Source organism: Hylobates moloch, unplaced genomic scaffold, assembly GCF_009828535.3.
Source record: "Hylobates moloch isolate HMO894 unplaced genomic scaffold, HMol_V3 SCAFFOLD_9, whole genome shotgun sequence".
NCBI lineage: Eukaryota > Metazoa > Chordata > Mammalia > Primates > Hylobatidae > Hylobates > Hylobates moloch.
In genome coordinates, this window is record NW_026652284.1 from 30,229,813 (window position 1) to 30,242,243 (window position 12,431).

Consider the following 12,431-nt stretch of genomic DNA (forward strand, 5'->3'; position numbering starts at 1 on the left):
CCTGCTGGTAAAAGCTGCACATCACAGGCCCAGAGTAAGGATTGCTATGAGTAGAATTGAGGCAGTGGGTGACAGAGGAAGAACCTCAGGCAGGAGGTGTGGCTCATCCCAAACTGGCTGCCAAGGGCAGTGGGAGGCGCGCACTGTGTAGACAGGGAAGCACGCCCTGGGTAGGTAGCCATTGCTGTCACACTTGGAGCTGCTGTCATACTTGGAGGTGGTGGTTTTTCACAGTCCATCTTGTTCTTTGATTCTGATTTCATGACATCAGTGAATGGTAGGCCATTTCTACGTATGTTTATTTGATATGTTAGAAACCCACCCATTTCCATGGAAACTTGAATGTAACACAGGACAAATGTATAATAATTAAATCCACCACTTGATAGTTGTTTTTGGATGAAATGTCAAAGATTAGTTTTTAGGAAGAACTAGACCCAAAATTAGGATTTTTAGTGTTGCCCAAACAGGAGGAGAGTTCTCTTAAAACAAAAATGGAGCTGGGAGCAGTGGCTCACGCCTGTAATCCCAGCACTTTGGGAGGTTGAGGCGGGCAGATCACCTGAGGTCAGGAGTTTGAGATCAGCCTGACCAACGTGGAGAAACCCTGTCTCTACTAAAAATACAAAAAAAATTAGCCGGGTGTGGTGGTGCATGCCTGTAATCCCAGATACTCGGGAGGCTGAGGCAGGAGAATCGCTTGAACCCGGAAGGCAGAGGTTGTGGTGAGCCAAGATCACACCATTGCACTCCAGCCTGGGCAACAAGAGCGAAACTCCAGTAGTAGAGTCAGCATGTTAAGTTTGCTGTGCAAGTGTCTGTGACTCAGCACTGCCCTAGCATGTTGTTGTTTCTGTTACCATCAGTTAGGTTTTTTGCATAAGCACTGTGTGGACAAAACATTTTCGTTACCTTTAAAGTTATTTCAGTTTTTCTAGCCACTCTCACATTTTTATTTTGAATAATTCAGTGTGGAAGAAACTTACGACCAGCTTTATGGTAATCTTATTGTCATAGAAATTCAGAAGTAATGGGTAATGAAGGTTCTAACCATGTCTCTCTTTTGAAATAAAAGAAGAGCAGTGCTTTTTAAAAATCCCCTTTATAAGCATCACAGTTAATATTTAAGAACAGGTTTTTTAACATTTTATGAATCCAGCATTAGTTTATGTATACATTTCAAAAAGATAGTAGTTTAGCCCTTAAATCTGTAACATTCACATATCCATTTATTTATAGCTAATTTCCACTTTTAGTTCCGTTATGGGTTTTTGGGTTTTTTTTCCTTCATTCATCTGGTATATAAAAGAGATCTTTATAATATAGCCAAAAATTTATACATGACTTCTTAAGGATTTCTGTTGGTTTTATTAAAGGGGTTTTCTCTGGAAATACAATAGCTGTCTTTCATGAAAGACTTCCTTTTGCATTAAGTTCACAATTTGGTGGATTTTTGTTTTGTTTTTTTGTTTTGAGACAGTCTCACTTTGTTGCCCAGGCTGGAGTGCAGTGGTGTGGTCTCGGCTCACTGCAACCTCCACCTCCTGGGTTCAAGTGATTCTCCTGCCTCAGCCTCCTGAGTAGCTGGGATTACAGGTGCCCATCTAATTTTTGTATTTATAGTAGAGACAGGCTTTTGCCATGTTGGCCAGGCTGGTCTCGAACTCCTGACCTCAGGTAATCCACCTGCCTCAGCCTCCCAAAGTGCTGGGATTACAGGTGTGAGCCACCGCACCCAGCCTAAGTTCACAATTTTAATTTGATTTTCCCCTGTTTGAAATGTATCTCTAAGTAAGGTTTCTTTTGTTGACTATTTCTCATCATTCAGTAGCTGCTGCTTTTTTGCAGAATTTTCAAAATACTTTTGAAAAGTGAAGAAATGGTAATGTTATGGTTTCTCAAACAAGTGCTGAGAATTTGACCTAATTCTCCTTAGTCCCATACTTAAGGACCTACTAGTCCATAAATAAATGTGTAGACTTTAAGGTATGGGATTTCCATTGATTATGGATCTCTCTCTGCTTGTTTTTTACTTACTATTTTGCACCAGCCTGGGGCCTGTGTGTGTTTTTCCCTTTATTACTCTGAATTCTATTCTCGTCTTAATATTATATTTATCTGTCAGATGCTATCTAGATTGTAACTATAGGTAATTGCCCAAAATGTAGGAAAATAATTTCTTCATTGTGTTAGTGGCCATTTATAAAGTTCGGATTGGGAGTCTGGATCAGTATTTTTTCTGTAAGCAAGCATATTATGACATCTCTAAGGGAAGTGATATCACTCATGCCCATATTTATAACACCAAGCCACAGGGCAGTATGTATTTCTGAATATAAAAGTGGTTTTTAATGTATTGTAGCTCAGCCAAATCAGGAACCTTTTGTTTTCATCCACTAGAAACTTACTGCACCTATACTGTGTTTATGTTCAAGCACTGGGCCAAAAAGTGGTAGAGGATGCAATGCTTGCCCCGTGTGAGCATGGTGTGAAGTTGCGTTTTTAACGTAAATTGTTAGTATCAGTTCAGCATAGCACAGTAAGTGGTTTAATGCTGAGAAGAGAAAGCGGGGTGGTCTGTGAGGAGATGGGTGACACCCCAGTGGAAAGTAGACCCTCAGCTGGAGAAGAGCATGGGAAGGATGGGGTAAATGTCAAGGTCTTGGTTTTCTGGTGGTGTGTGTAGCATCTTTTGGAGAAAGATCAGCTGCCCGTGGCAGCTGGGACTCACAGGGAAGGCATGAACATTAAGTTTGGGAAGGTTAGGCGTTACCCACCACCACTACCACCCTATTCCAGGGGTGTTTTCCTGGGAGAGCTGAAGAACCATGTAAGAATTCTGAGTAAGGCCTGTTTGCTCAGTAAAGTGTGCTTTGGGAATGGGAACCTGAGAGCATCATATTAGAATCAGAGATACCATGCAAGCAGGAACGTTGTTGGGAAAGTGTCCCGAGAATCCCAACTTGTGTTGAAGAGGGCCTTGACCAAAGTGGGACGGCCTGGAGGCACTGTTTAACTTTTTAATCTCTGCACTTATTTGGGGTTTTTTTAATTAAAAAAGCTTGTAACAAAAAGTGATTTTATGATGTAGGAAATTGTTTAAATTCAAATGATTGTTTTAGTTGTTTGTTATTAAGCATTTGGCTGTACTGCTGGTCTGTCAAGGTGGAGTGGTCTTACAAAGGCACGAGACAGTGCCTGCCTCCTCCTGACAGTGGGTTTCCGCCATATGTGAGGCTGGGAAGTCTGCTTGTGCAGCCTGCACGCATTAGATTTCACACGAGCCTGCCATCACTGAATACATCTGGGACAGAAGGGTTGCATATGAATGCAGCTTCCAAAGAAACAAGTTGAAAATGACAAAATCTAGGTAAAGAAAATCCTTTAATGCCTAACTTAACTAGCGTTTTTAGGGAATGAGGTCACTGCCTGCCTAAGAGAATTTGGTAAATAGCTGACATTACTCTTGACTGACTTGAACTCTTTCATGGAAGTCCTGCCATATCCATGTTTGTTGGCCCCTCCTCATGGAGGAATCTCCTCTCTTTGCTATCATGGCAGACAGTCCAGTGGTTTCTCCCTCTCCTGACTGCTTTTCTGCATCTGCTTCTTCCTCCCCCTCCCTAAGTGTAGCAGTAGTGGAGCAGTCTGATCACATTTGGTTTAAAGAAAGTTCTAGGAGAGTGTGGGCTGTGGAGAAGAAGCAGGAGGAAGGAGCCAGCAAGCTCCCAGCATGTGTGACTTTGTGAAGCCCAGTAGTGGCAAGAAAGGGCAGAAAGGGGCAGGAGCGGGAAGAGCACCTGCCTCTCAGGGGTCTGGGTGGGTCCCTTAGAAATGCAAGGAGCTCCTGCAGCCAGGAAGTCGGGGAAGCAGGTGACGAGTGGCCTCAAGGGACCCTCAGCTGGACAATTTCCAAGTTACTAGAGGTGAGTGGAGAGAATAGGTTGTTATTAATGCATTCCTTTATGACCATTTGAAATTAATTGTTGGTTTCAGTGCCAGCACTTCAGTGTTTCAGAATTCTAAGCCAAAATAGCATATTAGAGCATTTAAAAACCGCATGGCATATTGAACTGTGTTCATAGGTAACTTCATTTCTTGATAAGTTTATTCTCACTTGCTTAAGAATGAGTTTGCTCATCTATAAACTTTTTGTTTTTTAATCTGTAAACGTTTATTTTCTCCAAAACATCATGTAGTGACTCTAAGAGTACAAAATAGACTTTTGGTAAAGTACAAATACCATTTTCCCTTTTAGTATTCAGGCAACTCAGAAGCTCTTTTTTAAAAGCCTCCTCTAGGCCGGGCGCGGTGGCTCACGCTTGTAATCCCAGCACTTTGGGAGTCCGAGGCGGGCGGATCACGAGGTCAGGAGATCAAGACCACGGTGAAACCCCGTCTCTACTAAAAATACAAAAAATTTTCCGGGCATGGTGGCAGGTGCCTGTAGTCCCAGCTACTCGGAGAGGCTGAGGCAGGAGAATGGCGTGAACCCGGGAGGTGGAGCTTGCAGTGAGCTGAGATTGCGCCACTGCACTCCAGCCTGGGCGACAGAGCAGGACTCCGTCTCAAAAAAATAAATAAATAAATAAATAAATAAATAAATAAAAGCCTCCTCTAGGCTAGATGTGGTGGCTCACGCCTGTTATCCCAGCACTTGGGAGGCCAAGGTGGGAGGGTTGCTTGAGTCCAGGAGTTCGAGACCAGCCTGGATAACATGGTGAAATGCCATCTCTACAAAAAAATACAAAAAATTAGCCGGGTGTGGTGGTGCGTGCCTATAGTCCCAGCTACTTGGATGCTGAGGTGGGAGGATCACCTAAGCCCGGGAGGTCAAGGCTGCAGTGAGCCATGATCACACCACTGCACTCCAGCCTGGGCAATGAAGTGAGACCCTGTCTCAGAGAAAAATAAATGTTTTTAAGGCCTGCTCGTGCATGACTAAGAAATTTCCTATCAACCCAGCCAAATTTAATCTGGCTGCAGCTGAGTTCAAGAAAGTTAATGCAGCTCTGATGCCTCTAGTTCTCTCATTTCTCCCAGGTGGGTCATCATAGCCTCCACCTAAGAATCTTAAGTCAATCAGTGATTCCTACTAAAGTGCAGAAAAGTCCTTTGGTTCCTTCAATGCCAAGTAAATATTTACATGCTTGAGCAGTCGCTGTAGGTTGGTGAGTCCTGGACTTGGACAGATCCATGTGGACCTCACCTCACTAAGCCTCAGCTTTGCCAGCCGTGAAGTGGGGCCAATAGAAATAAAAATCATACCTTAAATGTCTAGATTTGTGTCTGGCCTGTATTGGGCACTGAATAAAGTGTATCGAATACTTCAGACTGTCCTTTTGTTCTGTGTTGAGTTGGTACAGTAGTTTGTTGCAACAACCCTGGAAGTCAATTGATACTTTCACCTTTGAGATAAAAAATTTGTTCTCTAATCAACTAGCTTTTCCACTGGCCCAAGGTGACATTTCTGTCTTTACAGGCAGCCATTTGGCAGTTCTCCAGACGACTTGCTGTGTCCACATCCTGCAGCCGAGTCTCCGAGTGATGAGGGAGCTCTCCTGGACCAGCTGTATCTGGCCTTGCGGAATTTTGATGGCCTGGAGGAGATTGATAGAGCCTTGGGAATACCCGAACTGGTCAGCCAGGTATGCACAGAAGGGCAGCAGGTGGGGGCCAGGCGCTCTCATGGGCGCAGAGGTGTCCGTTTTCTGTTTACATGTACTCCACAGTCTGCTTTTTAGAATATACTGTTTTTTTTTTACCTCAAAACAGGCTGGCCCTGTTTCTTCCTCCGCTTTCCTTGTAACCCTCACGTAAACTTTTGCCTGAGAATGGAGAGCACTGAGAATGAGCATTGCATACAGTTCAAGTTAGCAGAAAGACACAAACTCAAGTCCGTTTCACCTGGTGTCCGCCCTTGCTGATAGGGAAAGACACACAAGATACAGAGAAACCACAAACAGCGCATTGCTGCCTTGTGACCTAGAACGCTTCCCCCTGGAAGTTGGTGTGAGTGTCTGTAGTCATGACCACTGTATTCCTTTCACACCTGTGGGCTGGTGATAGGAACTTGTTTTTGCTAAAAGAATACTTTCCACATAAGTTAGCAGAAATCATTTTACAGGTAGCTGCAACTCTTTCATCATTTTTACCTTTAAAAATGGTGGGCTAAACCTTTCACTTATGGTTTAGCCCAGGAGTTCAAAGATGTAGTGTGCAATGACTGTGCCTGTGAAAAGCTACTGCACTCCAGCCTGGGCAACATAATGAAACCCTGTCTCTACCAAAAAAAAATAAAATGTCACAGCCAGTTGTGGTGGCACACACCTATAGTCCTAGCTACAGTTCCTTTCACTTATAGTTTAGCCCACCATAATTTTGGGGATATTTAAGCGTAAATGGGAATATAAAAAAGTTAACTAATCTTGGTGAGCTTATTTAGCTTTCTTCTTCCAAGTAATTAGTTGGTTACTATAAAAAAAGGAAGTCCCTGCTTTTAGAGTACCTGATAGCAATGATACAATAAATAACCTAACATAGTCCCTTGAAAGAACAAAACACTATCTGAACTGGCTGCACAGCTAACTGTGTGTGAAGCAGTGCAGCCTGGCTTACTGTGTAAAGAGTAACCCAGAAAAAACCATCGTGTTCTAGTTACTGTTTTCCTCCTTACTTAGCATGAATCATCTTTATTTCTTACTGCCAAAAAGTACCTGCCAGTGTCCAGTCTACTTCTTGGCCATATGATGTATCATCGTCTTTCTGAGAGAAAGATGATGCAGAGTCATTGGAGACTTCTCTGAAACATTAAAATTAGTCTTGTCATAATTCCCACAGTTGAGCAGACACAGGTGGGAGTTGTGACTTATCAATTCATATTGAAAACAGCAGAATGGAAAGAAATGACTTGAGGTTACATGATATAACCTGAAATAAATTAAGAAAGGAAAATGGAGTTTAAATATTTCCTGTGTGACTGGTTTGCTTTGTCTTCAGTGATAGTTAGAATTTAGCACTCAGTACTATTTTATCCTTGAGTTTGTCTAAGTGACATTTTAAAATGTGATCTGTGGAGTTGCTGAGTGACTTGTAATGTTATCAAAACAGGTGTCGTGTCATTTAATATTTTTAGTCCGTTTTTCACTCATTTCTGTCATTTCTATTTTGTCTCATCAAATCCACCATCATTATAATATTGTCATGAAACCGAATTATAGAAATATGTTTATTAGGTAGAATTGAAGGAAGTATGGAATACAAATTATTCGTATTCATGTTAAAGTTCTGAGACGGTTTTGTGTGTGTAGTTAGAGCAGTAATTCAGCAATGAATGGTTTCCTCTGCTTCGGCTCCATCCCCGTGTTTAGAATTACCACAGGGAGGGCAGTGGGCTCCTGGCTCTCACTGGCTGGCCTTAGGGCCATGCTGATCAAAGCTCAGGGCTCTGGGCGGCTCCAGCACTACATGGGTAGATGGTTTTCAAGAAGGCCTAGGACAACACTGAGCTAAAGAAAACTTGAGGCCGGGCGCGGTGGCTCACGCCTGTAATCCCAGCACTTTGGGAGGCCGAGGTGGGTGGATCACAAGGTCAAGAGATCAAGACCATCCTGGCCAACATGGTGACACCCTGTCTCTACTAAAAATACAAAAATTAGCTGGGTGTGGTGGCACGTGCCTGTAATCGCAGCTACTCGGGAGGCTGAGGCAGGAGAATTGCTTGAACTGGGGAATTGGAGGTTGCAATGAGCTGAGATCGAATCACTTGACTCCAGCCTGGTGACAGAGCGAGACTTTGCCTCAAAAAGAAAGAAAGCTTGAGAGATTTTATTTGTTGCTAGAGTCTTTTCTTCCTGTATACCATTAAGTTTGTAGCAGTTACTCCTAGAAATAGAAAGAAGAGGAGAATCAGCCAGGTCCACCTTTCCCCTCGGCACGTAAACATTCAGGGCCACCTGGGGCTGAGGTGTCCCGGAGCCCGGGGAAGTTCTGGGTTTGTTCACCTGTCCCATTCTGACCCAGGTAGATAGAAGTCAGGAGTAGCCGGGTGTGGTGGCTCACGCCTGTAATCCCAGCACTTTGGGAGGCTGAGATGGGCAGATCACCTGAGGTTGGGAGTTTGAGACCAGCCTGACCAACATGGAGAAACCCTGTCTCTACTAAAAATACAAAAGTAGCCGGGCTTGGTGGTGCATGCCTGTAATCCCAGCTACTTGGGAGGCTGAGGCAGGAGAATTGCTTGAACCTGGGAGGCAGAGGTTGCGGTGAGCCGAGATCACAGCATTGCACTCCAGCCTGAGCAACAAGAGCGAAACTCTGTCTCAAAAAAAAAAAAAGTCAGGAGTGACAGACACATAAACCATGTCTAGTAGGTAATGAGAGGATGATGGCAAAATGTGGGGCACGTAGGAAATCCTGACAGCCACAGAAAGCAGTAAAGTAGATAATAGGCAGTGCATTACACTGGTGAGGAGCTCAGATCCCAGATCACAAACTGAATTGGACCCCACCATGTACTAGCAGGGCTTATTGCCATTCACTTCATGTCTTTAAGTCTCATTTTTGTTAGCTACAAAATCAGGGTAATGATGGTCAGTACCCCACACTGCAGATCTCAGTCAGGTGCCAAAGAGGTTATCTAATTAAAATGAACTCTACAGATATGAATAATCAATCAAAAAACTTAACACTTCCAGGGGATATTTGCATCTGAAAGTCCAGGCCAATATGATTGGAGGCATTCTGTAGTCCTAGCCCATTTTTCCCCTTCCCTTGGAAGAAGTGCTGCTGGGAGTCCAGCATGACCCCGGCTTCTGTCCTTGTATAACCAGAACTGTGAGCAGAGGCATTTTCTAGAAAGATAAGTGGAGTCAAGCTCTAAAGGTACCTTTGTGTAGTAAGTATAATATTAAAAAGTATAAAAAGCTTCACTTCAGATATATGACAGAGAGAGAAAACAGCCTCATATTGACTCTGCTGTTTTTATGGTTTAATTATTTGTTTGTTATTTGGGACTTTCTCTCCAGAGCCAAGCAGTAGATCCAGAACAGTTCTCAAGTCAGGATTCCAACATCATGCTGGAGCAGAAGGCGCCCGTTTTCCCACAGCAGTATGCATCTCAGGCACAAATGGCCCAGGGCAGCTATACTCCCATGCAGGATCCAAACTTTCACACCATGGGACAGCGGCCTAGTTATGCCACACTCCGTATGCAGCCCAGACCGGGCCTCAGGCCCACGGGCCTAGTGCAGAACCAGCCAAATCAACTGAGACTTCAACTTCAGCATCGCCTCCAAGCACAGCAGGTCTGTTCTTCGATGGCACCTGGGAAGTCAGGGGTGCTGGGTGGAGGACGTGGGGAAGATGATGTGAGGCAGCACAGCTGTCCAACAATGTGCAGATACTGGGCTGGGGAGGGCAGTTACTTGGGAAACTTGATTTAAAGTAAAATGTATTCTGTTGTTAAAATGTATCCATCCTGTTTGTATGTATTTAGAATCGCCAGCCACTTATGAATCAAATCAGCAATGTCTCCAATGTGAACTTGACTCTGAGGCCTGGAGTACCAACACAGGTAAGGCAGCATACCAGCCATTGGCTTTCATTGTATGCATGCAGCTACTTTTGTCATTTCTTCCTCTCTGAAGAAAGTTAACTTAGTAGACATGGATCCAGATCAGCACACTGGCCCTGTACTGTCACCTAGTTACCTACTAGTATGTTATATTTTTCCCTTCTAATCACTGCCATTTTTATTGCCAGGTACAGTCAATTCTTGTTATTCTAAGAAGTTGTGCTACACAAAGTTACTGCAAACACTGAATTAAAGAACAGCAAACTGTTGTTCGTAGGAGGAATACAGGGTTGGGTTCCTGCAAACCTCTGGTCACAACATTGTCATCGTCCAGTCAACACATAACCTTGTTTTATGTGTGTTTCTGTTTAAAGAACTCACTGTAACTCAGGCCTGAACGGCGCTTATCTAGCACACCTATTTTCTCCAGAAGGCACATCACCGCCTCTTGCACTTAGGAACACTAGAGAGCACTGCAGCACCATGCCTGGGAGCCAGTTTAAGCAGCAAAATCACCAACAGGAAAAGCAAAAAATGCAAAAATCTTGGCACCAAATAGATCGCAAAGAGGACACTTGTTTACAGTATGAGAGCTGAAACCAGAAGGCAAAGTGTTGCCTTGTTCAACCTCAGCTGGAAGTGTGCACACTGCGTATCTGAAATGTTTTACCACCACTGTACTCATGTCTACGAATGACCGTGACAGTGGCATGTGTATTGATTTGGGGGTTACAAATAAATTTTACTGAGTAGGCAACTTCAGAAATGTGGAATTCATAAATGAGGATCAACGATATCTTAGCAGCCTCATGCCTCTCACTGACAGCAAGCACCGGGATCCCTTCCCTTCATCCATCCCGCCTTTCCTCCCTCTCCACCCTCCACCTCTGACTCGGTCTCTGTGCGTTCTTATCAGACACTCTCCCTGCTCTCCCTTTTTCCTCCTGCCTCTGTTCAGCCTTTTGTGAAGTGCACCATGTCACCTTTTGTCCCAGTGATTTTATTTCTCTGTAGACTTGAATGTCCCTTGAATGAGACTCTAAACTACCATCCTCAGGGTTTGTATTACAGTCTTCTTATAGAAAGGACTGTGTTCTTTTGAGATCCTTTAGTTAATTGTGTCCTTACAAAATGATTTAATTGGTATTAGCATCAAACTTAACTCTGCTAAGTCCTAGCAAAGCTTCAGAATAATCATATCTTTGGAACTTAGAAGCTCATGTTCTCAATCACCAGTTGCTCAACTCTGAGTTATTCCTTTCATGTAATTTTTTTCCAAATAATTTTACAGATGATAGTACCATTTGCCAGCCTCTTTGTAATATTCACTTTGTTTTTTAATCTATGTCTGTCCCCAACATTTTCTTCCATGTATTGCCCCTGATTTTAGGCACCTATTAATGCACAGATGCTGGCCCAGAGACAGAGGGAAATCCTGAACCAGCATCTTCGACAGAGACAAATGCATCAGCAACAGCAAGTTCAGCAACGAACTTTGATGATGAGAGGACAAGGGTTGAATATGACACCAAGCATGGTGGCTCCTAGTGGTATGCCAGCAACTATGAGCAACCCTCGGATTCCCCAGGCAAATGCACAGCAGTTTCCATTTCCTCCAAACTACGGTACTGGACTTACATCCCCACCACCTTTCACCAGTCCTTTCTCCCCAGTGTCCCCCAGTGTTGGGTCACAGCTCCTCTCTCACAGCTCTTTGCATGGCTCCCAGATGAATCTGGCTAACCAGGGAATGATAGGAAACCTGGGAGGACAGTTGGGGCCTGTGAGGAGTCCCCAAGTCCAGCACAGTACCTTCCAGGCTCTCAGCTCAGGTACCTCCTTTTCTCTGAGTGCAGGTCTTTAAGAATGACCGAAGTAAGTGTGTGTGCATAGACTGTGTCTATCTTGTGTGCGAGTGTGTATGGATCTATGTTTATGTCAACGTCTACAAGTGCATATATGTTTATATTTATATATTTGAAAGCCTCTGAGTCTGACTCAAACAAATCAATAGATACAAAATGTAAAAAGACCTCTATAAATTGAAATATTATAGACATTCTTCGACTTTTGAAAAATACTTTACAGATTATACCAGATCATTAATGAATAGGTAATTCTTGAGAAGTACTGTATAGAAACTACAGTGGGAGACCTCTTAGTCCTGTTCGTATTGATTTGTTGTTTAATGTCAGTCTTAAGAGATACCAAGTGTGTAACGTCATGAACATTAATATTTGTGTGCATGTCATGTTCAGTTAATGGTTGAATTATTGATAAAGTAAGTGCTTACATTAATGTTAATATTCAAAAATGACTTTCCCTACCCTTTGCCAGTTATCTGTAAATAACTGTGAAGTCTGTTGCCGAAATCCAAGTCTCCTGTTTCTTTAAAGAACAGAAAGATAATGTGCAGCTTTTTTCTATATGATCTTAAGCTTTTCTTTTGTAGCTAATTTAAATATTAATTAAATATGCATGTTTTACAAGTCTTCTATGCAAAAGTGTACTTAATACCATCCTCAAAATACTCTAAGTTGCCTCCTTTGTTTCCCAGCTCCTTTCTCTATTTGCTTCTTCATAATTTAGAAAAGTCTGCTAAAAGTTCTCTTTCCTTTTAGTTTAAATTCTGTTTGCCTCTAAACTGAACAAGAAGCATACAATGAATTTTTTTCTTATTCTTGCTAATCCTGGATAGCCCTGAAGTGCCACAGAGCTCTTTATAAAAACAAAACAAGCTAACCATGAATACAGCTGTTTATTTTTAAAGATGGATCCATCTCATCATGGAATGGCTTCAGCTAATTCAGTATAAATTTATTCAAATGTGTTGACTTTTGATATATAGCTGAACTTT

General features: G+C 42.9%; 1 protein-coding gene across 9 annotated transcripts in view; it reads left to right on the forward strand.

Moving 5' to 3' along the window:
• The window catches only part of NCOA2 (nuclear receptor coactivator 2), a 301,828-nt gene that overhangs the window by 273,401 nt on the left and 15,996 nt on the right, over window positions 1–12,431 (forward strand). For all 9 annotated transcript variants that reach the window (XM_058444592.1, XM_032759594.2, XM_032759599.2 and 6 more), the window contains 4 exons: window positions 5,483–5,648; window positions 9,027–9,305; window positions 9,497–9,574; window positions 10,965–11,199. In XM_058444592.1, coding sequence (XP_058300575.1) covers window positions 5,483–5,648; window positions 9,027–9,305; window positions 9,497–9,574; window positions 10,965–11,199 — 758 coding nt within the window. The remainder of the gene's footprint in view (window positions 1–5,482; window positions 5,649–9,026; window positions 9,306–9,496; window positions 9,575–10,964; window positions 11,200–12,431) is intronic.